The sequence below is a fragment of the Protopterus annectens genome, chromosome 9.part0, assembly GCF_019279795.1.
Source record: "Protopterus annectens isolate FY-2018-M chromosome 9.part0, PAN1.0, whole genome shotgun sequence".
NCBI classification, from domain to species: domain Eukaryota; kingdom Metazoa; phylum Chordata; order Ceratodontiformes; family Protopteridae; genus Protopterus; species Protopterus annectens.
This window is the reverse complement of record NC_056743.1, coordinates 1,324,125,593-1,324,150,949: the sequence shown is the minus strand read 5'-3', so window position 1 is coordinate 1,324,150,949 and position 25,357 is coordinate 1,324,125,593. Positions and strand designations below refer to the sequence as shown.

Here is a 25,357-nt window from a genome sequence, read left to right as displayed (position 1 = left end):
AAAGTTAAGGTCCCACTGTAGTAGGGGCTTGCCTGGGGGGGGGGTCTTACATTTTTAGCCCCTCTGAGGAATTGCTTTAATAAGGGGTGAGAGAAGAGGGGAGGTTCAGTATTATAATGTGATGAAATTGCAGAGCCATGAATTTTAAATTGATGAGAAGGATAGGCCCTTGTGGAGCATTTCTGTTAAGTACTTAAGAATATGAAGTAAACTGGGCACCGTAGTGCCCATACCCTGGGGTCTGGCTCCAGGAACAGTATCTTTTCCACTTTTCAGCATAGGATTTTCTAGTACTAGGTCTCCTTGCTTCCAGAATGACCTCTAGCACCTGCTTACTGAGGGATGCTATTGGAGAGCTCAAGGAATTAGCAAGGTTCAGGGTTTGAAGCTGAGGGTGCAGAATCTGGCCCGCCTGCTGGGACAGCAGGGAAGGTGTCTGAATAAGTGTCATGGATCCAGCAGTATCATGCTGCTCAAGAGGGGGTACCCAGTGCTGGCAAGGCCAGTTTGGTGCAATAATAATTGTCCTTGGTTTGTCCTGTTTGATCTTTGGCAGAACCTTCGAGAGGAGGGGCAGAGGGGGAAAGGCATAAACCGAGAGGCTTTCCCAGGTAAAAGGACAGGGCATCCACCTTCCAAGCTTAACTGCGGGGAGTCCTTGTGCAGAATTTGTTGTTGAGCCTCTGCTCATTGATTTGGGGGTAGGTCTGGCCAACCGTTTGGGGTTGGTAAGATGTGGAAGTGAAATCTGTATCCTTGGAAAACTATATTTAAAACCCATTTGTCCTGGGTAATGAGTTCCCAGTTTTTTTGCATGCAGGGCGAGCTTTCCTCCTAAGGGAGCAGGCAGTTGAGCAGGACTTTTAAGAGTTCAGGTTAAGTCATTGTGAGATTTTTCCATAGGGGGTGTCTTACTGCTTCCAGCTTTGGAAGTAGGAACCCCCCACCGCTTAGGCCTGTGTGCAGACTGAGACTGTAGCCTAGGTGGTCTGCTGTTCCTGGGTTTGGACTGAGAAGGCCTGGAAGAGACTGGAAATAACCAATTCTTAGAAGGCCAATGTCTACTAAATCTGGGAGGCTGTACTTGCAGGAAATCTAACAGTTTGCATAGATTTAGCTTTTTCCTCCATCTTTTTAAGGACTTCTTCTGCTTAGTTTCCAAACAGGCAGTCTTGGCATCCAGTAATTTAGCTTTACCATGATCTGGCAAGTTTTGCTCCTTAAGCCAAGCATGCCTTCTACAGTGACAGCAGCTCTGCAAGATGCTTCTAAAGAGTCAAAACCACATTGCAAAGTATGTTTACCAACTTGGTCAGCAGAATGCATTACATCCAGTAATTCTTTTTGTGCAGCACAGTCAGGAATCAGCATCATTTTCTGTTTAAGTAGTCCCATAATATGCTGCTGCTACTTTAACATATGAAAATGGCAATTTAAGGCCCTAATGGCCAAAGTAGCAGAAGTGTATACCTTCTTACCCAATCTGTCCAAGGCCCTGGAATCTTTATCAGAGGGGGAAGGGTTTTTGGCAGCAGTAGCCTTAATACCTTTTGGTCCTTGGGAAACGGTCTCTGGATCCGGAGTAGGATTCTTGAATAGGAACATGTGAGAGTCAGGTACTCTGAAATACCAGTCAGGTTTTCTGGGAGCTGGAGGTAAAGTGTCTGAGGCCAGGCTAGATTCCAAGAAGGCATCATCTACAATGTCCAGAACAGGAGGGATAGCTAAAGGCCTGTGTTGAGGGAGAAGTAAGAATTCCCTAAGCCTCTTTTTTAGAGTCAGAATAATCCTGGATTTCCCAGCGGGAATGCTCCCCAACACTATGCAAGGCTTCATCAAAAGAAAAATCTTCTGGAGGGGAAGGAGAGGGAATGGGATCCTCTGCATCAGAATCCTCATATGTAGATATGGGCAAATCCTGGTAATCAGAAGAAACAGAAATTTCAGAATCCTGATCAGAAGAATAAAAAGGAAAATCAGTTCTAGGTCTCAGAGAGGGAAGGCTGGCTTCCCCTGATTAAAGTAATAAGGTCTTCAGCCATTCTAAGCTTTTGTTTTTTTAGGCATATGGGCCTGACGATGCAGTTTGGATGTTGGGTTTTCTAGGAGTGGGTCGAGTTTTAGGCCTTGATGAAGAAGCTGGCAGCGGTTTGAAATGCAAATCTGTAGGCCTGAATACACCCTCAGAAGCTGGTGCCTGCACAGCAGCTCCGGACCCATCCAAGGTGGACATCCGCAGGTTCCATAGTTGAAGAAGCATCTTGCGGCACACCGGACTCCGAATGGGTCTCAGTAGAGGCCTGTGAATCTGATGTAGCTGGTATCAGGGACTGCAAAAGTGCCTTACTGAGTTACCAGTGAACTGGCGACTAGCTTAACAGAAGCATCGTCGGCAGTTTTGGACCTATGCCGTCTGTGTCTGTCTTTATCTTTACATTTTTTTGGAATATTGGTAGTCTGATAGCTTACCGAAGCCATTTCTGGATAGTTAAACAGAGTACCAAAATAATTTGCTGCTAAAGTAGACAGACGATGAATAGTTCGGGGGTTGAATAAGGCACAAAACCGACAGGAAGGGACATTGTGATCTGGGCCTAAGCAAGGAATGCAGTACGAATTAAAATCTTTGAGGTAATTTGCTTTCCACAGGTAATACAATTGTTAACTTTTACTGACATCGGTTAAGAGCAAGAAAAAAAGATCCCCAATGGGGTACTTAGCTTTTTTTCGAAGACTTTGGTTCTGAAACTCACAAACAAAATTTTCAGTAGTCTGTCGACCAGCACTTGTAAACTGCTTCTGCTTTGGGCACTGCACGTCAAGAAAGACTGATGTAATGGCATCGGCTGCATGTTTTATACCCCTAACGACCTGACGTCATGGAAGAAGAGACAGCATCTGATGCAAGAATCCAAGACTCTGGTATTCAGACCAGCTGAGGGCTACCTGCAGGCAGATAACCCAAATGTAATGACTGCAACAGTGAAACACGAAGAACATGTGGAAGGTAGCATCTTAGAAAACCTTGTTAGCAGATACTGAGATTATAGCAGGGTCTGCAGAGTAGCATTTAAACAGGAATTTAGCATCCTCAGGTACTTTATAAAACCAGTCTGGCTTTTTTGGTGCAGGAGGATGAGAATCAGGGCATTTGTTCCAGGAAAGCCGGCAGGACTGGATGAATGGCTGACTGAGAAGGGGAGTCCATCTGCAGCAGATCATAGTACCTTTTTTGGATTTCTGACACCTGAAAACAATCCCATTTGAAAAATTCCCTCATTTTAACAATGGTTTCCCCAAAGGAGATATCCTCTCCAGAAGAATGTGTCCCATTAGATTATTCTGGGGAAGCATATCCCAGAGAAGAAATCTGGGATGAATATGCCAGCGATTTATCCCCAGAAGAATCCTCTTCCTCTGAAGAAATCTCCTCATAATTCCTCTTGTGAGGTGCAGACGGAATAAAGGAAGGAAAAGAGAGGGGGCTGAATATTTTCCCCGAGAAAAAGCCTGCCAATCTGCTGGTTATTCCTGGGGGGCAGGAGGTGGATGTTTAGTCTTAAGTTTCTTCTTTTTAGGACACTGAACATCCATGCGGTGGAAAGTGCAAGTCCCCAATGTCAGCCTACACTACACGATGATGGTAGTGACATCCTCTAGAACAATTAAATGCGGAATGCCACATTGGCCTCAGTCACAAAGAACCAAGATCCCCCCCCCACTACATCCGGAATGGACACCTGCGTATCCCCTGAGGGTGTGCAGGTAGGGTCCTTGATGGCCTCCACACTGGTACCCACTGAAGGAGTGCCTATTGACACTGGAACGATCTCCAGGCTCACATTGGCCTCAGGAGAGACGTCTGGAAACGGAGGAGCAGTGGGTCATTCAGGACTAGATTTCTTGACCTTTTTGGTTAATGGCTCACCTGAAGGGGCCAGCTTACCTTCCATATCACACGCAAGACATTTGAGATGCTATTTTTTGAGAAGTAAACTTAAAGAAAAGAACCAGCTATGCAGGGTCTTAGGGACAAAAGGCCTTACAAATAGAGCAAGTACTATGGTTGTTGTCTGGGCCCAGGCTTGAGAGGCAAGGGTCTTTGGAGTCTATGTGGACTCTGCCTTCCACACTGACACTTGCCCTTCCTAGTTGACATGTAACCCAAAAAATATACAGCAGCAAAAGACACCAGACAGAAAACCCCAATGGGGCACTTATCTGATCAGAAATCGCAACTTGTCTGACAAGCGATGACTTGAGAAGATTACTTGACCGGCTACAGAAAAGTTCCCAGAATTGGTACGTGCCAACATCTGCTTTATACCAAACATCATTTTATGGCCGACAGAGGATGTGTACTATGTGCGACATTGCACATGCTCTACAGTAGCATTAGACTTTTGTATACTGGCCAGACATAAGAGTCAGCCGGAAGAGGTTCCATGTTATGAATACTGCAACATATGAATAGAAGGACACCTAATGGTTCTTTACTGTCTTTAGGTATTACAGCCACCACAGCTTTCTTCCAGGATGCCGGCATGTCCCCTTCTTTTAAAGCACACTCTTACACTGTAATGCCCACATTTCTTAAAATTAAGATTGTTTACTTCAGTATCTCTCATACAATTACTGAAAATGCTTTACTATACAACATGCAATTTTTATCATGAAATGTTTTATACACATACATTTAAGAACAAGAAATTTTTTACTTGCGTTTCCTCCAAAAATATTTTGTATCCTCCCTGAATGAGGATCTCATTCAAATGGCTTTGTCTGTCATCTCCCAAACTGGCAGAGTGAGAGAAACCCTTTGAGATAAAGGTACCCGAGAAAGGCAGAGTTGGGTTGAATCTAGAAGAGGAGGCAGATAGTCACAAGGCAGTGGATTTGTCTAAAAAAGGTAGCTTAGGAACCCCTGCAACTTTGCTGAGACTTGTACTGAAACCACTTTTTTGAGGTCTTTTCCTGAGACCACCTCAGATCCTTATGTACAAAAGGAGCAACTTTAGAAGGATAATTTCTATGAAATTATGTGGAAAGAGAAAGATTCATTTTAGGTCCTTCATTACCTTACCTTTCTTGTGCAAAGATTTGAAAAGTTCTGCAGTCAGACAGCCAAACAGATGCTGCCTAGCTAAAGGGGAGTCTAACAATTTAGGTTTGACCTTCTCAAGCAAAGACTGAAATCTACCTTATGAAAATATATGAAGATCTGAACCAGTGGCTGCAGCCCCAGAAGAGGCATTTGCAGCAACATAACTACAAGCAATTATGCCACTCAAGTGCCTAGACATTCTATTCAGACACTGCAGAGAACATGGCCTCTGAATCAATTCAGAAAGCATCTTAGCCCAAACTACCCAGACTAGACATGAAGTACCTAGCGATATGGGTTTGGTAATTTGTAGCTTTAAAAGCTAAAGTGACAGATGTATACATTTTCCTGCCATATCTGTCAATGGTTCTACTATCTATCTGTAGGCAAAACAATAAAGGAAGGCAGGCGCTTGGAAGACTAAGTGGAAAGAGTAATGACAGAAGAATCCAAATTCCTGTATAGGAACCTGAATGAATCAAGCACCTTATAAAATCTGTTGGGTTTTAAAGAAGACGTGGAAAAGACATCCAACAAGGTTTCTAAAACTGTGAAAGTAGCCAGGCTTAGGCGCATTAATTTCCAGAAGAGCATAATACTTCTGTACAGACAACTGCAAACCTTCCCACTTAAAATTCTGCATCGTCCTGACAAAGGAAAGCTCCCCACTGGGGAATCAGGAGGTAAAGTATCTTCTTCATCCAAAGCATAAATAACAGGAGACTGACTTTGGGAGACTGACTTTGGGAGGCATGAGACAGTGAATCGCTCCCATCTGAATTAGACTCCTCCACATCCTCAAAATCCTCATGCCTTTTAAGTAGAGAAGAGGAAAAAGGGAGTGGTAGCTGTAGCAGGAAAAGTAAGAAGGTGGCCTCACAGACGGAACAGTCTTAAAAAGACTAAAATCTTGCTACTCCTGCTGGGGAATCCCAAACAAGAGGAGGAGAAAAGGTGTGTTCAGTCTTCTGTTTCTTTTTAGATTTGACATTTGCCCTTACTAAGGGAGGTGGCTCCCAGCCCTAAATACCTCAATTTAAGTACTGGGAGTTCTTCCTTAACCAAGATTTGAGGTATGCCATCTGGACCCTCTAATATAATAAGCCATGATTCCCCCTTCTCATCAAATGTGGACAATTGGTCTGACATGAGAGATGGTTGACCTACATCAATCAGCCTTCAACAGGGTCATGACAGTAACAGCAGAAGCAGCTTGTCAGTTTAAGGTCTCAAGAGATACAATGGAGACATCCAGATCAGACTTTCCCGAGTAAGCTTCTTTGACCTTCTATAGCATCAAAGAGAAGTATGTTGTCAAGATTCAGACCCCATCTCACTCGGAGCCAGGGCCTTAAATTTCTAGTTTTCTAGATAAATGTTCAAAGACCGATAGCTATGCAAAGTCTTTGACACAAATTCCTGACAGATGGAACAATCCCTATAACTGTGCTCAGTTTCCAGACACACATTTAGTACAGTAATTTTTGTAAGGAATCTGCCTCCCACAATCACATTTCCCTCTCTTTGATGACAGGTACAAAACTTATGCAATATAAAAAAAGAGAGAAAGAGGAGGGTCCTCAACAGCTATACATACCCACCCAAACGCAGAGGAAAAGACATGAATCTTACAGCTGAGAATCAACACGGACATGATAGTTTAGGTCTTGGCTAATGGTAAGAAAGTTCTGAGGTATTTTGCATCCATACACCCTTTATGTACTTCTGCTTCTGATGGGCTGAGGTCATATATCAGATGTATGGTATAAAAGGAGGGTGCCAGTGCTTTGGTATGATGGGTGGATGCAAGTCTATCTGTGGCAGGATATCCCATTCATTAGTAATACTGCAACAGTGATCATGGAAGAACATCAAAGGGTTAAAAAAGGAACAATGGAACTGTTAATTAGAAATATTTTCTTATTGGTCTTTGTTTAAAAAGGTTTTGTTTAAAATGCTGAACAATGTTTCACAATACTCTCTGCAAGCTGAAGTGCCTGGAGCTGAATAAAGTATTTAAACTCCACTGCATATTTTTTCATGTTACTATATGCTTTTTCTCACCCATTTAGTTTTGAGAGCTAAAACTTTAGCAGACATCCATCACAGGTGCCTGGAAACTGGTGTCTTGTTTGGAGGTCTCAAAGTCAGAAAATTAGATAACAGTCGGGGACTACATTCACCTAAGACAAGATAGGGAGAAAGCAGAAACAGGATGCAAGACTTTTGGGAGGAGAAGGCAACTCCTTACCAAATTAACTTTTCAGTGAAGTAAAAGGTCATTACAGTCTCACTTTCTGCTTGCATATTCTTGCACTAGTATGCTTACCACGTTTTCCACTTTACATTTTCTATTTGGTGAAAGCTAGTGTTTGTTATCATCTGGATAACTTCCTGACGGTGAAGGGTGGATGCACCTTGCACCAGTGCAAAGAGCTTCTTCAGCTCAAGGAGGGTCTGAACATTACATGCTCAGTGAAGGGTCTCACTGCTGCAATGCAGAATAGTGCTTTCAGGTGGAGCCACCACAATCCTCCTCCAGAAAGAAAAAGGCATTGCTGGTGATGGAATCCGTCTTCTGCAAGCAAACTTTAAAAATGTATTTCCTTGAGATGTTATGGACCCCAAAGATAATGCTTGTCCACAATCAGCAGTGCCAATAATAAAAAAAATGTCAAACTTAAAAACTGAAAAGAGTGAAAGAAGTTCCCAAAGTGGATGTGCATCAGTCTCAGGAAGTCAAACAGAAGGGAATGATGGAGAGCCATACTAATGACCAGAAGACATTCATGGCAAAAAAAGCCAAGAATGGGATGAGCTGCTCCAACATCCTGGGAACATGGAAGAGCTCTGCTCCAGGTTCAGACATCCAAAAACCTTGAAGTCAGGCTAGAAGGGAAGACATCAGCTTGTGGCAAATTCCCACGGAAAAGGATTCACTCTGCAGCAGTGACCCTCTCACTGATCACCTAAAGTACCCATAAAACAGAACCAAAGTTAAGTAAGAGGCAACCGTTTCAGACACTCAATGCTGCCTTATACAACTATGATCAATTTTTAAACAAAAAAAAAAAAAAAAAAACATTAATACTGAGGAAGGAATGACATAATTTTTGCAATGTAACTGGCATCTTAATACGATCAAAATCTATGTAAGAAATTACAACTACAATGACTCAAAACTGGAAAAATCTCTGTAGGCATAAAATAATAAAGAATAGTTGTGTAAAATCTTACCATAACCATAGATGTCCTTCTCTTTTATGTTGCAGTATTCTTTACATGAGGGACTCCCAGCCATAAACAATCCCAATGTCTGTAGAGTATTCAAAAGCCTTTTACCACTGCTAGGTATGTGGGACATCGCACGGAGGCCTAAAGCTGGCATTGGTCATTAAAGTGACGTCCACATGTACCATCCTCAGAACTGAATGCCCCTGGAAGAACATCAGCCTAAGGAACAAAAGGAGGTAAACACACATTCAAAGAAAGAACATGAACCAGAGGAAGGTGGGAGGGATAGAATACTGCAACATAGAAGAGAAGGACATCTATGGCTATAGTAAGATTTTCCACAACTATTCTATGTCCTCCTATTCCTATGTTGCAGTGTTCTTTACATGAGGGAAGAGTACCAAATCTCATGAAGAAAAAAGGGAGGATGAAGGAGCCAAAGTGCTCTCTACAAAGCCATGTAGAATGGCTCTAGCAAAACCTGCTCTGGACCTAGAAATGTCATCCAACTTGTTTAGTCAAGTATGCACAGAAGCCCATGTAGCTGCTTCTAAAACGGGAGAGGTATCCAAACCCTTGAAAAAAGCGCCAGAAAAAGCTACAGCCCTAGCAGAGTGAGCCTTAACAGTAGAAGAAATATTTTTCATGGTAAGTGTGTAGGATCCTCTCACTGGAAGACTGTGGAGAGGGAAAAGAAGGTAGGCAAATTAATGGACTGATTAAGCGGCAACTCATTCACAGCTTCGGGCATAAAGGAAAGGTTGGGTACACAAAGAATCCCTGTCCTTATGAAAAAGTACAGTTGTGTACACTTACCATAAATGTAGATGTTAGAGTGCAATCACTGTTGCAGTTATTACATTTGGGTAATATGCTGGCAGGTTGCCCTCAGTCGGCCTGATTAACAAAGTCTTGAGTCCTGCGTCAATGTCCGGTGCCCCCCTAATGGGAAGCAATTAAATATAAAAGTACAAAAATATACCTCCAACAAAAAGGCAAATACACCAAAAAGGCTTTTAAGCATAGTAAAGGAAAGTAGAGGTATAGCCAAGAGAAGTTAGGGGGCTGGAGGGAGGGTAGCCAGGACTGCAACAGTGAATACACTTGAACATTCACATTTACGGTAAGTGTACACAACTGTACTATGTTCTTCGTGTTTTACTGTGGAAGTCATTACATTTGGGTAGATTCCCAAAGCTATGGTTGGGAGGAGGAATTTAGACAGCATTAGGGCCAGCTATAAGGCCCTGCAAGACTACAGTGGCAAAGCCATCTCTGGATTTAGAGAAAATTGGCAAATGATCATGCTTGGTGAAAGTATGTACAGAACTCCAGGTAGCAGCTTCTAGGATGTCCCTGGTAGGGACGCCTCTGAGAAAGGCTGTAGAGGTAGATGCAGCCCTGGTGGAGTGAGGTCTGATCCCCTGAGGGATAGGTTTTCCATGGTGCTTATAGCAGAAATGAATGCAATGGCTTATTTATTTAGAAATGGTTTGCTTTAAAACAGCCTTTCCCTCTGCCCCTGCGGCAAATGCCACCAGCAGTTGTTCAGATTTCCTTTGAGGTTTAGTCCTGTCCAAGTAGAATCTAAATTTGTCTGTGCACATCTAAGGAATGCAGTATCTGTTCCCCTTTATTCTGTGGATTGGGAAAGAAGGTTGGCAAATGAATGGACTGATTAAGAGCCACACTGGATACCACCTTGGGCATGAAGGAAGGATTGGTTCTGGGGGACACCCTGTCCGCATGAAAGATGATGAAAGGCTCCACTGCCATAAGGGCCTGTAATTCAGATACCCTTCTAGCTGAAGTGATTGCTAAAAGGAAAGCTGTTTTCCAAGAAGGAAATTTTTAAGTCTGCAGGAGCAGCTGGCTCGACAGGAGATAGAGTGAGTTTTCCAAGACAAAGTTAAGGTCCCAGGCTAGGGTTGGAGTTCTCCTGGGTGGTCTCAAATTTTTGGCCGCTCTGAGGAACTGCTTGAGCAGTAGATGAGAGAAGAGGGGAGGTTCTGTGTTATAATGAGCTGAAATGGCTAAGGTGTGGATTTTAAAGGAGGAAAAAGACCGGCCCTTGTGAAGCACCTCGGTTAAGTATTGTCCTGGAAGAATGTGGTCCTTGAAGGCTGTCAGACCATTCTGTACAGCTAACATTTCTTTTTGATTGATATGCAGGTGCATTTGACTTGGGTTCCATTTGCCCTGAATGCACATAGTCTGATGCATCTGTTAGGGTTTGGGCGGCAGGGGGTAGTGTGAAAGGAAGTCCCTTGTTTTGGTGGCAGGCCTCTGCCCACCAAAGGAACTCTAGGCGTAGGCAAGGTATGATAGGAATCATTGTTTCTAGGTCTTGAGAATGTTGACACCATAGGCTTTTTAGATGCCACTGTAGTTTCCTCATATGCAGTCTTGCATATGGAATTAGAAAAATGCAGGAGGCCATGAACCCAAAGGCTTGCAGTATTTGTCTTGCAGATAGCCGGGTTTTTGTGGCCTCTTGTTTGAAGTAGGTTGTCAAATGAATTGGGAAGTTGTATTCAAGCTTGCTCCCAGGAATATAATTTGTTGACAGGGTACCAGGTGTGTTTTCTTTTCATTTATGGTGTACCCCAAACAAGTTAGAACCCTTTTTACAAAGGCCAGATGATTCAAAAGTATGTCCTGGCTTTCTGCCTGAATTAGACAATGGTCCAGGTATGGGTATATTTGAATATTTCTTTGCCTGCAAAATGCAATAACTGGAGATGGGCACTTTGTGAATACCCTGGGTGCAGTAGATAAGCCAAAGGACAGTGCAGAGAACTGATAGTGTGCGTAGCCGGTTTTGAAGCGTAGGTATCTGCTGCACGATTCCCTGATTGGGATGTTCAGGTATGCTTCTTTTAAATCTAGTGTTGCCAACCAGGCATCTTTGCCTAGCATAGGAAGGAATTGAAGAGTCAGCATCTTGAATTTTGGAATCTCCAAAAAGATGTTTAGAGTAGACAGGTCCAGGATAGGATGCCATGAATTGTCTTTTCTGGGTATTAGGAAAAGTCTCGAGTAGAAACCTTGTCCCTTTTCCTCTTCTGGTACTAGTTGTACAGCCTCCATGCTTAAGACAGAAAGTACTTGTTTTTGGGCCTCTGCCACTGATTTGTGGGTAGGTCCGGCCACCCACTTGGTGTTGGCAATGTGTGGAAGTGAAATCTGTATCCCTGGGACACTATTTAAAACCCATTTGTCCTGGGTAATGAGCTCCCAATTCTTTGCATGAAGAGCAATCTTTCCCCACAAAGGGGCAGTCAGTTGATAAGTGCTTGGAAATTTTAAAAGGAAGTCATTGAGATGGTTTACCATAGGGAGGAGTCTTATTATTCCCAGATTTGGAAGTGGAGGCCCCCCACTGCTTAGTTCTGTGAGTCCCCTGGGACTGAAACTTGGGGTTTTTGCTGTGTCTGGGTTTGGCTTGAGAAGAGCAAGGGGTTGGAAAGGACCAATTCTTAGTGGATCAGTGCCTACTAAATCTAGGAGGCTGAACTTGTAAAAAATCTTTAACAGTTTGCATAGATTTAGCTTTATCTTCCATCTTTTAAGAACTTCCTCAGCCTTGTTGCCAAACAGGCAGTCCTGATTTAAAGGAGCATCCAACAATTAACATGATCAGGCAAAGATTGCTCCTTAAGCCAAGCATGCCTTCTGAGCACAGACCCAGTAACAGCAGCCCTGCAAGATGCCTCTAAAGAATCAAGACCACCTTGCAAAGTATGTTTTCCAACTTGTTCAGCAGAATGCATTAAATCCTGTAATTCTTTATTTTCCACAGAGTCAGGAATCAACATCATTTTCTGTTTAAGCAGTCCAATAACATGTTGCGGATAGTTTAACATATGAAATTGGCAGTTTAAAGCCCTAATGGCCAAGGTTGCATAAGTGTAAACCTTCTTACCCCATCTATCCAGCACCCTGGAGTCTATATCAGAAGGGGTAGGATTTTTAGCAGTAGAAGCCTTAATGCCCTTGGGCCCCTGTAAAATGGTCTCTGGATCTGTAATAGGATTTTTGAAAAGGAACTTGTGGGACTCAGGGTCCCTGTAGTATCGGTCAGGCTTTCTGGGAGCAGGAGGCAGGGAATCAGGGGCCAATCTAGATTCTGAAAAAGCATCAACAATGTCTAGCACAGGAGGAATAGCTAAAGGCCTATGCGGAGGTAGGAGAAGGAAATACCTAAGCCCCTTTTTTTGAATCAGAAAAATCCTGGCTTTCCCAGTGGAAATGCTCCCTTAGAGTATGTAAGGTTTCCCCAAAAGAAAAATCCTAAGGAGGGAAAGCAGAGGGAATAGTGTCTTCTGCATCAGAATCTTCATAAGTAGATAAGGGCAAATCCAGACAATCAGAAGAATCAGAAAAAAACAAGAACCCTGATCAGAAGATTCATAATCAACTTCAGTCCTAGGCCTCTTAGAAGGGGGGGGGGGGGGGTTGGCTACCCCGGATTAGAGTTATTAGATAGTCAGTCATTCTTGTTTTTTAGGCACAGAGGCCAGAGCATGTGGCCTGGGCATCGGTTTTTTAGACATGGATCGAGATTTAGGCCTAAGTAAAGGAGGAGGTGTTGGTTTAATATGCAAGTCTGTAGGCCTGAATACACCTTCAAAAGCCGATGCCTGCACAGCGGCTCCGGACCCATCCATGGTAGAGACATCCATGGGTTCCATAGCTGAAGCATCTCGCGGCATACCTGACTCCGAATGGGTCTCAGTAGAGGCCTGCGAATCAGAAGCAGCGGGTATCAGGGGCTGCAAAAGTGCCTCACTGAGTACTGGTGAACTGGCAACTGGCTTAGAAGTGTCATCTGCAGTTTTGGACCTCGGTGGCCTGTCTTTATCTTTGTGTTTTTTTGGAATCCCGGTAGTCTAATGGCTAACCGATAATTCTGGATAATTAAACAGAGAACCAAAATATTTAGAGGCGAAAATATACAGACAGATAGTGCGCTGATTAAATAAAGCACAAAACCGACAGCAAGGTACGTCATGGTCAGGGCCTAGGCAAGGAATACAGCACGAATGAAAACCTTTATGAGGTACTTGCTTTCCACAAGTAATGCAATTAACTTTTACTGACATCAGTAAGGAGCAAGAAAAATTTCCCCAACAGGGTACTTAGTTTTAGTTGAAGACTTCGGTTCTGAAACTCGAAAACGAAAATTTCAGTCGGCTGACCAGCACTTGCAAACTGCTTCCGCTTCAGGCACCGCACGGCAAGAAAGACTGATGTAATGGTGTTGGCTGCATGTTTTATACCCCTGACAACGTGACGTCATGGAAGAAGGGACAGCAACTGACAAGGACCAAAGACTTACATTAATCAGGTCGACTGAGGGCTACCTGCAAGCAGATAACTCAAATTTAAAGACTGCAACAGTGAAACACGAATAACATCCAGGAAGGGTGCAGATGCCATCAAGGCTTGTAGTTCAGACACCCTTCTGGCTGAAATAACAGGAAGCTGAAGCAGAATTTTCCAAGTACAATGATGCAGGATAGCTGTGGCTGGAGGCTCAAAAGGAGCCACAGTGAGCTTTTCCAGAGCAAAACTAAGGTCCCAGGCAGGTGGAACAGGTTTCCTGGGAGGTCTAATATGAAGGACACCTTTACATAAAATGTTAACCTTCAAAGTAGAGGCCAAAAGGGGAGACACAGGCAGACATGCAGAAATAGCTGAAAGGTGAGGTTTAACAGAAGAATAAGCCAACCCAGCCTTCAAAAGTTCATACAAGACAGAACCAAAGTAATGCCCACAGCTAGTGGGTCTATGTTACGAGAAAGACACCAGATGGAAAACCTCTTCCATTTGGATAAGTAGGATTTCCTAGTATTGAGTTTCCTGGTCTCCTGCAGCACCCTAAACACGTCCTCAGAGAAAAGGTGTCTAAAAGGAATCAAAAGTTCATCACCCACAGTGTCAGGTGCAGAGTTGACAACTGAGGGTGAAGGAGTGATCTCGTCTTGTGTGAGGAGATCCACCCTGTGATAACTGCCCTTGGCTAAATTCAGAAGAGGGAACCAATGTTGCCTTTGCCAAAAAGGAGTCACCAGCAAAATTTTTGTTTGTCCTGCTGAATCTTCAGCAGAACTTTATGCATCCCCCTTCCTTCTCAATCAGAGAGAAACATTCCCTTCCAAGGGATTGATAGGGCATCCATCTTTCATACCACAGGACCTAGAACTCTGGCATAGAACTTTGGAAGTTGTCTGTTCAAAGGGGAGGCAAAAAGATCTATTTGAGGTGTACCCCACTGGTACAATGTCCAGAAATAAATCCCCGTGAAGCATCCACTCATGGGACTGAGTCATGGACCTGCTCAGAGCGTCTGCCACAACATTTTGTACAATGCCTGCAGAGTGACTTGGTACTGAGTTGCCAATAACCATGCCAAAAGAACTAACCTGCACATAAGGTATGGTTTTGTCCCCCCTGTTTACAGACAACACCACAGTTCTGTGGTAACCCCAGCACTACCAGGTTATACCTCATACCATGCTTTTCAGCCCCAAAACTTGGACTGAACCACAAAAGGAGGGGGAGTATCAATATTCGTCAAAGATACCCACACCTCCAGGTTGGTGGCACAGCACAAAGCATCAGAGACTATCCATGTGCAACTAACAGTGGGTAAAACTGCCTTCCAGTTTATAGCCTGCTACAGACCACCCTCCCAAACCCAGGAACCCTACTCGGCCTTCCTGAGAACACTGGGAAATATGAAGGTCTCTCCAAACACCATTATATTGGGCGACTTCAACTACCCAAACATAGACTGGGAGCATTACTCTAGCTCCAACACCCTAATCTAAAGGTTCCTAGAATTTATAAACTCAAATGCTATGGAACAACTTGTTACCACTCCCACAAGAGGGGAAAACATACTGGACCGGATCATCACCAACATGGGGACTCTATGCTCCAGACCAGAAGTGTATCCCTCACTGGTAAGATCAGACCATAAACTAATCTCACTGGATATTCACATCCCGACCCCACCCCCTGCCCAGAAAACCACAGTGAAAAACTTGTCTGAAGCAAATTTCAAACTCCTCAAAATCGAGGTGGAATCCTTCAAAGCCCCTGGGCCTGTGGAAAATATGGCCTAGACCACAGAATCCTTTATAAACGCATTCTATGAACACCTTCAGGAATGCATGGATCATGCAATCCCAAATAAAATCAAGACCCAATCCTCCAAAGGCAGATGTCCTGTCTGGTGGACCCCAGCCATAAACAAACTATACAATCGAAGGAGGAAGCTACTACATAAGAGCAAAATCCCAAAAAGGGAAGACATCTCTGATCAGTATTAGCAAAAAACTACGGGCACTCATCGTCTAAGGCCAGCTTCAAGAGAAAAATTGCACAGGACACTAAGGATAATCACAAGGCTTTCTTTAGTTATGTTAGGAACCTGGGTGGGAATTCCCAGATATGCTCAGAATTAGTCCAAAATGACAAAAAATACACCGAACCCACAGACATTGCCAACATCCTAGCTGACAGGTCCAGCGCAAACTTCTCCCCCCCCCCACCAAAAGGGCAAATATCTATCCCAGCAGAGTGCTGCTCCCCTGACATCTTAGATGCTCAGGTAAGAGCCGTCCTCTCCAAAGCAAAAAACACAGCAACAATGGGACCAGAAGGTGTCCCGGGCTGCGTCCTACATGAACTCCAAGAAGAGCTAAACCCAAACATAAAACTACTGTTCAATCTCAGCCTTACTATAGGATATGTACCCAAAGAGTGGCGTACAGCAACAGTGGTCCCTCTCAACAAAGGTGGTGCCTCAACGGATCCTGGAAACTATCGCCCCATAAGCCTGGCTAGCTTGGTCTGCAAAACTATGGAAAGGATCATCATGGATCTCATAAATAAAGATATTGGGGACCTACAGACACTGGATCCTACCCAGTTCGGCTTTAAGGGCAGATCCTGCCTATTAAACCTGGTCGATTTCTTTGAAACAGTCACCAAGGCCACTGACGAGGGGGAAGGTGGTCCACACAGCCTACCTGGACCTCGCAAAAGCCTTCGATACAATACCCCACTTGGGCATTATAGATAAGCTCACCAGCTTAAATATACACCCCTATGTCACTAGAAGGGTTGCAAACTGGCTCAAGGACAGAACTCACATGGTTAGAATTGCTGGAGCCATGACAGACTCCAAACCAGTTACAAGTGGCGTCCCACAAGGCTCAGTCCTGGGACCTCTCGTTTGGTATATATTTCTCGGAGGTACAGGCCAACACGGAAGGACTGTGGCTGACCAAGTTCGCAGATGACTGCAAACTGGCTGCCATAATCGACTCTCCAGCCGACACAAGCATCCTCCAAAAGGGCCTCATAGAAACAGATAACTGGTACCAGAGCCATGGCCTCAAGCTACGTGCCAAAAAGTTTATAGTCATCCCCTTTGGCAAAAAACAAAGTGCCCACAAATTACCACACAGGTGGTAATCCATGAAGTACAGAAGAAGTAATTAGGGACCTGGGGAAGTTGATAGCAATCTCTCATTTGACAGCCACATGGCCAAAGTGGTTAGAAAAACATTTTATATAGACCACCTAATCATGAAAGGATTCACATCTAGATCAGGGGAGGTCATCGTGCCTCTTTACTCATCCCTCATCAGGCCCATAATCGAGTACAATGCCCTTTTTGGGATGTACCTTACCAGACACCTGCAGCAACTGGAAAGACCCCAAAAGTACCTCACCAAGAGGATCAAAGGGCTCAAACAGATGCCATATGCTGCCCGGTTAAAGAAACTCCAGCTCTGCTCAGTGGCATACCGCCTGCTCAGAGGCGATCTGTGCCTGACGTATAAAGCCATGTCCAACCCGGAATTAATGGACATGCTGCACCTCAGAAAATCCAAATCCCATTGAGCTACGCACTCGAGAGACTTGAACCTCAGCACTGAAATAAATAAGACATGCTGGAGGGACAGATTCATAACCCAGAGGCTCCCTTCACTCTGGAATAAAATCCCAGTCCAGGTTAGGCAGAGTCCCTCATTGACTCTCTTCAAGAAGAATCTTGATGAGTGGATGGGAGATCGTAGGTTTACCCCAGGTATCACTTCTGTGTCACTGTTAGACAGAAGCACAGTATACCAACCTCGAAAAAGGGCATAGCAAAATTAATTTAAAATGTGTGGCGAAAGCCAAACACACTCTGGCTAGGCTTATAAATGCCCTAGGGCAGATAGCCTAGTATGAACCTATGTAAACAAATGGTTTTAGAGGTCCTGGATGAAAAGCAGTACAAAAATCCACAAGAGTTAGCGGACAAGCCCTCATCTCTTATGTTTGTGTTCCTTCCTCTGTGAAGGAGACCACAGGCCTTCTACCTTCATGGATTCAAAGGCTGCCCCCCAACCCATGTCTGAGGCATCTGTGAACTCTTGAATTGGTAGGGGAGGTTGTAAATGCATGCCTGAATTTTGGGTAATCTGCTGAATCCAACTAAGAAGCTCCCTTCTTTAAGCAAGGAACTAGAGGGACAACAAACTCCAGTGGGTGAGCATGCTGCATCCAAACTGAGTTTAGGTACCACTGAAACTTTATCATGTGGAGTTTGGCAAGGGGTAGCATGGGAATAGCTGAAGCCAGCAGAAGGAAGAGGGGCCAACATTAGATTTGTCAGAATTTTGCTCCCCAGGAAAACATGGTCCTGTGAAGGGGTGAGCATGGATTTTTTTAAATAGACTGTGAACCCCAACCTTTGCAGAACAGTAGTAAACAGGAGATTGTGAATCAAGGTCTTGGGGTTGGGGTGATTGTAGTAACAAGTCGTCCAGATAGGGGAAGACCTGTATGCCCTGGAGTCTGCAGAAAGCAATCACAAGAGCTAAACATTTTGTAAATACCCTTGGTGCCAGAGAGACCAAAGGGCAAAGCACAGAACTGAAAATGAAGCAACAGAAAAATGTAAACATTTTCTGTAAAGGTGATGAATGGAAAATGCACGTAGGCATCGTTGATTTCCAGGGAGGATAAATAGACCTGTGGAAGAATGAGAGGAAACAGAGTTTGGAGTGAAAGCATATAAAAGGTTGGGACCTCAAGGAAGGTGCTGTGGTGAGAAAGGTCCAAAATGGGTCTCCATGGGCCATCGTTCCTGGTAATCAGGAACATCCCTGAGTATAACCCTCTTCTCTTTGAGACAGTGGGACTTCTTGGATAGTTTCTTGGTAAATTAAATCCTGGGGCACCTCCAGGAAGAAAATAAGTTGTTCGCAAGGTGCTTGACGAATTCCCATGAAAGGACTAGAGATTTCCAGATCAGAAAACGGACGTCGCAGTGGTGCAGCGGTAGTGTTGTTGGCTCACAGCAAGTGGTTCTCTGGTTCGATTCTCAGCTGGGGTTCCTTTTGTGTGGAGTCTGCATGTCCTCCCTGCATTCATGTGTGTTTCCTCCAGGTGCTCCGGTTTCCTCCCACATTACAAAGACATGCGTCTGGAGCATTTCTCCTCGGGCCTCCACTGAAATTTGGCTTTGTTCCAAGTTGGACTTTCCCATTTAACAAATGTTAAATAAAAAAATAAATAAAATACCCCTTGTGGATAATGGACAAGACCCATGAAAGATGTGTTCCTAGACAAAAGGAAAGGGTAAGGTGCTGAGAGAGGGGAATATGACTAGACGGAGCCAGGTAGTCCCACACTACCAGACTTGTCTGGAAAATACTGTTTTTTTCAGTACAAGGCTGACAGGGTTTAGAAGGAGCAGAGAAAGTTTCCTGACAAAGCAGTCTTAAAAGGGTAGCTCCTTTGGAATTTGTAAAGATCTTTAGTTTTCGGTTTCTTTTTAAGGGGCAAATCAGCCTTGTGGAAGGTGGGGGACCCCGAATCACTACTTCCTTCTGAACCAAGATCGGAAGGCCCTTGAGGTATTCCTTAGAAATAATGAGCCTAGGTTTCCCCCTGCTCATCCGAAATGGCCTTCTACAAAACCTCTGAGGATGTACCAGGGGCTGACTCCCTGGCAGCTTCTGCTCTGGTACCCACTGAGGAATCCAAGCCAAAATGCAAACAGACCTATGGGCCTTCACTGGCCCGAGAGGGACGTCTGGAATGGGAGGTGCAGGTGAAGCTTCAGGCCCAGGTTTCCTGGCCTTCTTCACAAGCTTAGCAGAAGGGCCTGACGTACCCTCCATAACATCACATACTAACCTCTTAAGTCTTTGATTCTCAAGGAAAATATTAAGAGACTGAAGGTGGCTACTCAAGGTTTTGGAAGCAAATGCCAGATATATAGAGCAAGACTTATGGTCGTGGTTAGGGCCTAAACAAACAGATATTGATTGAGGCCATCTTTATGTGGAATTTGTTGTCCACAATGGCACTTGCCTTTCCTGCATGACATTGAACCTCAGACAGAAAAGCAGTAGCAAAAGTAAAAGAAAACCAAGAAATGGGGCACTTAACAACTTGGGCAAGCAGACAGACTGCCGAAGATGGCATTTAGACTGGTGGCAAAGAAGTATTGAAGATGGTACATGCAGACATCACTTTTATGGCTGATGCCAGCTTTAGTCCTAGTGCGATGTCCCACATACCTGGTAGTGGTAAAAGGCTTTTGTATACTGGCCAGATGGGATAGTTTACGGCAAGGAATGCCTCATTTAAAGAATACTGCAACATAGGATTAGGATATCAAGTGTGACACATTAAAAAAACAAAAGCTGCCATCTACTCAGTAACCAAACTTTCAAAAAGGGACAGTTATATCAACAGAGTTCACAATGACTTTACTGAATATAAGAAGTTACTGCAAAGAGGTACAGAAAATTAAAACAGTCCTGCCCACAAAAAAAGACACCATACCGCAGGCATGAGCTTGTGTGAAGTCAGTATGGCAGGCTCAACCCTGTGTACTACTGCCTTTGAATGTTTGCACAAACTATTAAAAAAAAAATTGGCATTTTCAGGTCAATACTTACAGACAAAACTTATGTACTTGCACAGTGCTCCCAAAGCAGCCCTTCAGAGAAAAACTGATAAATTCAGTTGTGAATTAATTTAACTGCAAACTTTTACAAATACAAAAAGACAAAACTAAAAATTTAAGAGAAAAAACTTACAGAAACTCCAGGGCCAAGGGATGGACAATAAGGGTCAGCAACAGCATGACCCTCACCGGTATATTCAACCAGAAAGTCTGAGCGCCACTTCACTTTGTGACCAGAGGAGGTCTAAAAATGAGAAAAATTAATTTCCAGATATGCATGTAATTAAATCAACAGTACTGCATTTTAATAGGTCTTGCACTACTAGTACACTACCTGCATATATGAACAAGTATTAATTATGGGTTTACAGGAGTGAGGCATGCAAGACAACAGGCCCACACAGCATCTAATCACTAGTATTACAAATCTAGCATCATAATATAATGTTTACCATATGCTGACGTTACTGAGTAAGCATACATCACTTCCTTTCTTTTGTTCTGTACTTAAATAACTTGTATTTATTGTACTGACCATTATATCAATGTAACCATATAGCTGAATGGAATGCCCAGCAGTAGTGTACGTTTTTCCTTTTCTCTTGTACTTTATTGTATATTTATCCTATGCAGATTTTACTTTGCTCTGCACTTAAAATTACTTGTGTTTATTGCATTTACTGTACTAAACACTGTGGATCTTTCCTCCATGGGCTTCCTCTGAAAATGGGCTTCTTATCCAGTCAGACTGTCCCGGTAAATAAATGTAAAATAAATCAAATAAACTGAAGGGTGAGATACGGAACACACACACGCATGCAGACGCACGCACACACGCACCCCCTTCTGTGGTGCAGCAAGGCACTGTGCTCGACATACAGAGTAATCAGAATGGTGACCGCAATCTGTGGAGCTCTACACATGCAATAAGCACCCAGATGCAATAGATGAAAGGGATCAGATGACTATTTGCCTGGCATCCATAAAATCCCAAAAGGCTGTCAATGGTGTATACAACAACTGTAATGGATACTGGCAGAAATCTGTGTGGGTGTCTGCAGGAAAGGGGTGGTACCCAGAGCAGACACCACTATACTATAACTGGTAGGGGGTTCAGAATGTAACACACAGGGCTTACATACTGTTACGGGTCTGGGAGTGCAACAAAACTCTGGTGTTGCAACAAATCTTGCTGCATCAAGGCTGTTCTGGTGGCATAGAGGGATAAATCCCTGAGTACGGGTCCAGGCAACTCGGGTTTGATTAGCAGCTCAGTTGACTAACAGTGTCATGGAGAGATGTGGCCCTCTGTTGGCATCCCTGCAATGACCTCTGGTTGAGTCTGGGGATGTCATGTACAGGTTGGGTGGTCAAAGAGGAGAATGGGGGGGGCATGGCTAAGCTGCTGCAGAGGTAGGGTTAGTTGCCACATGCCCCCCAAAGCACATCCATCCCTTGGCACACCACATGCACTGGGAGGTAGTAACAGTAAGGGTAGGAAAAATAGAAAAAAAATGGCTTGATGTTAGGGCAACACTGACCCCCCCCCCCCCAATACCCTTTGGATCCTCATTGGCCCCACAAGGATACAAGCACTGGACCTGGGATAGTAGTGCCAGTATACCTAAAGAAGGATGTAAAGCACTAGGAAGGCTGCCACGAATAAAGAAAAAAAAAACACACAAAAAAAAAAAACCCTAGACACATCAAGTAGCACAGAAGTAATGCAAGAGATTACAGCAAAGTTTGCTTAAAGGTTACACTGATGAGGGATGCAAACTACACACAAATGTCACCAAGGGGGTTGCAGCATACCACTTCTACTTCTCACACAGGGGATTGCACCATGCCACGTATATTTCTCATGCAGGGGATTGCAGCATGCCACGGACACTTCTCGTGCAGTGGACTGCAGCATACCACGTACACTTCAAACCCAGGGGATTGCATCATACCACGTATACTTCTCATGCAGGGGAATGCAGCATACCACGTATACTTCTCACCCAAGGGATTGCAGCATGCCATGTATACTTCTCAAACTGCCACAGATGCTTCCATATAGTCTGTTCTCACCTGACTCCATACAATACATTCTTAGAGGACTGGAAATAAAAGGCTTAGGATATGCAATCTATCCTTCACTATTTCTACAACTATAGGAGAGTTAGGCATGAGTCATCAATACAATATTCCAAAAAGATCTAGTGAGAAAGCTACTCATTCCCTCCAGTAGAGCTCTTTTGAGTGAGTACCTTTAACTCCTAGTGGGCGTGGGCGTGGCTTCAGAATTTAAAAATTGAAGTTATCACCTTACATTTTTAATGAATATCCATTGACAGAAGTCATATATCAGTACAGTTGTGTTTGCCATCATGTACGCTTCAAGATAAAATTTTCCAATACCTTGTGTGTAACATGGTTTTGGAATTATTAATGCAAATATGAACAGGCAATATTTGACGCCTAGAGGAGCAGTAGGAGGTAACTGCAGAAACGCCTGGAGACGTCACTCAGCTGTAATGCATTTTAAACACTGTCCTGACCCTGGCAAAACTGTGCAAATACCACAATAATACCAGTGAGTGCAAGTCACAACTTGACAGCTGAATACTACTACTCATTTCAAACTCTTGCTCTGGGATAGTTTCCATTTATATGGTCCATTCTCAGATAAGTGATATTATTACATACTTAACAGTTTCTACATTATGATGAGTGACTACAATAATATTCTGTGTAAAGGTGGGACTTCTCCACATCTAATTCAGCACTCATAACATTATTTGTTTGGAGTCTGTGATGCTGTAACTCATTTATGCTTATTAACCTGTAAATCCTACCTAGCAGGAGTCTGCTGTTGCAGCTTTTCCTGACAGATATATATACCCATGCATCACTATGCATACAATTTGGGACGGCAAGTCTTGATGAAAGGATTTTAAAACTGATCAGGCACAGGAGAACACCCCCACACCACCCAAGTAATAGTTCTTTCATACGGTAACAAAAGTTGGGAACAGCTGGGTGCAAAACAATCTCTGGCCCCTCAAAAAAATCTCTGGCCCCTCAGTTGTCTGATCTTCTGCATGGCTTTTTGGTCCCTTTTCCCACCAGGGTGGTTTTCCCAAGCCTTGTTGATATAAAGCATAGCAAAGCACAGGCAATACTTGATCCCTTTACGAGATGCATTTTTCACACCCAATTTTGTTGAAACTAAGAGTTCAAGAACAACAGTAAAGATATTGCCCCTCCAGACTTTTTGTGTGCTTCTATGCACAGAGCAGCACCACTATATCACTGCTGATACTAGAAACATCATCAAGTATGGTGTACTAGGTACCTTAATGACCAAAAGATTCCAGCATCACCACTGGCCAAGGCACTGGTCAGCTGGTGTGCAAAATTGCAATGCTGCTTCTGCAGACCCTAAACTCCACCCTACTCCCAAACTGTCCATCTAAAGAGTGAAGCCCCATTCCGAAACTAAATTAAATGCTGTTGACAGTAATTCTGCTGTTTATCTGTAGGTTCCCCAACACACCGCATTCTGCCTGCAATTCTGAAGAGCACAACTAGGCAGACAGCCATTTACAACTTGCTGTGAAGTGCAGTGCTAATGCAAGTCTGAAATTCAAAAAGATAGCGATCTGAACTGCAGTAGTTACTCTGTCTGTTTTACAATTACTGCAGTTCCATTTGTTGCTGCATCTTACTGTAGACAATTTAGTAATATATAGCCTTACCTCTTCATATCCTGTCATCCCTTGGTCACAGAAAACAAGCCAGCTGCTTAGGGTGTTTTTCCTAATCCTTACTTTAATAAAGTAACCATAGTTAAAAACTATCTTCATGCAAGCCAGTGACCAGTTGCTTGGGAACTATATTTATTCTACAGCACATTGTCTCTCCTGTCTTTTGCTACTCTATGGCACCAAGGACAGGAGGAGGGAACTGAGTGGTTGCCAAGCAGAGATGTTAATCCAGATTAAAATAAAAGATAAGAGCAAGCAGCCTGGCTGGTACTCACCATCAAAGGCAAGAAAGAATCTCCATCCATTGAAGTCTGTGACACGTTGATCCCAGCAATGTCCAAGAATGTTGGTCCAAGATCTATATTTAAAACTGGTGCCTATAAAACAGTATCAGAAATATCAGCTACATATAAATAATATAATACATACATTTCTTACTTTTACAAGAAACCACTCTGGACAAGCTCCCAGCTAACAATAAAACCTTTATGTTCTACTGCCATTAAAATATCTTCACATCCTGAAAAGTTTTCTCAACCTGGGTAATGCTAAAATATGGTCTCTGTATGCCATTTCTACTCAACCCCAACATTTACAAGTGTACAGTAATTTGTTTTTCTAGCAAGCTGCAAAGTGACAAATGTTTCCACTGTCTTCTCATGAGCAGTGTCCACACCTGCAAGCGATACACCCAAGGGTACTGCATATTAGAACAAGCACCGAGAGGGGCTTGGAATTCATGGCTGCAGCTTTTCTCCATGTACAGTTTCCCATACAGCCATACATTCAAGGAAGTCTCCCCAAACTTCCTTAAAATGTTCTTGCCATCTCCCTTTCTGCTTGCACTTCAACAAAACTAGATATAGTACCAGGATCAGTCTCTATGGGAGCACACAAAGTACAGTTTTGTACCTACCATAAATGTAGATGTCCGATAGATATGCAACTGCAGTCCTGACATATGGGTTTGTCCTGCCTCAGGCAGCCCTTCGGTCGGCCAGATTCCAAAGTCTGGGTCCGGCGTCGGCCGATGTCGCCTCCTCCCCGACGTCAGAGCGGCTTGAGTATAAAGGCATCAGCCGACGCCATCTTCTTCAGTGTTTCTTGCCCCAGATGCCAGGTGCCCTCCAAGGAAGGCTAAATTTTGTGAATGGATAAACAGAATAAACCAGACATGCACAACAGTAATAAACAGATACACCAAACCCCAGCTGGTAGGCAAGGGGAGAAAGGACCCAAAAGGAAAAAACAGAGGGGTAGGAGGGAGGGAAAACC

The 25,357-nt window shown here is 43.7% G+C and overlaps 1 protein-coding gene across 1 annotated transcript in view; it reads right to left on the bottom strand.

The window, feature by feature from the left end:
* GNS (glucosamine (N-acetyl)-6-sulfatase) overlaps positions 1-25,357 on the bottom strand; it is a 321,939-nt gene that overhangs the window by 92,128 nt on the left and 204,454 nt on the right. Inside the window, exons 10-11 of the mRNA XM_044084298.1 lie at positions 24,358-24,459; positions 20,461-20,571 (exon numbers count right to left, since the gene is read on the bottom strand). Of these exons, the coding sequence (XP_043940233.1) occupies positions 20,461-20,571; positions 24,358-24,459 (213 nt within the window). The remainder of the gene's footprint in view (positions 1-20,460; positions 20,572-24,357; positions 24,460-25,357) is intronic.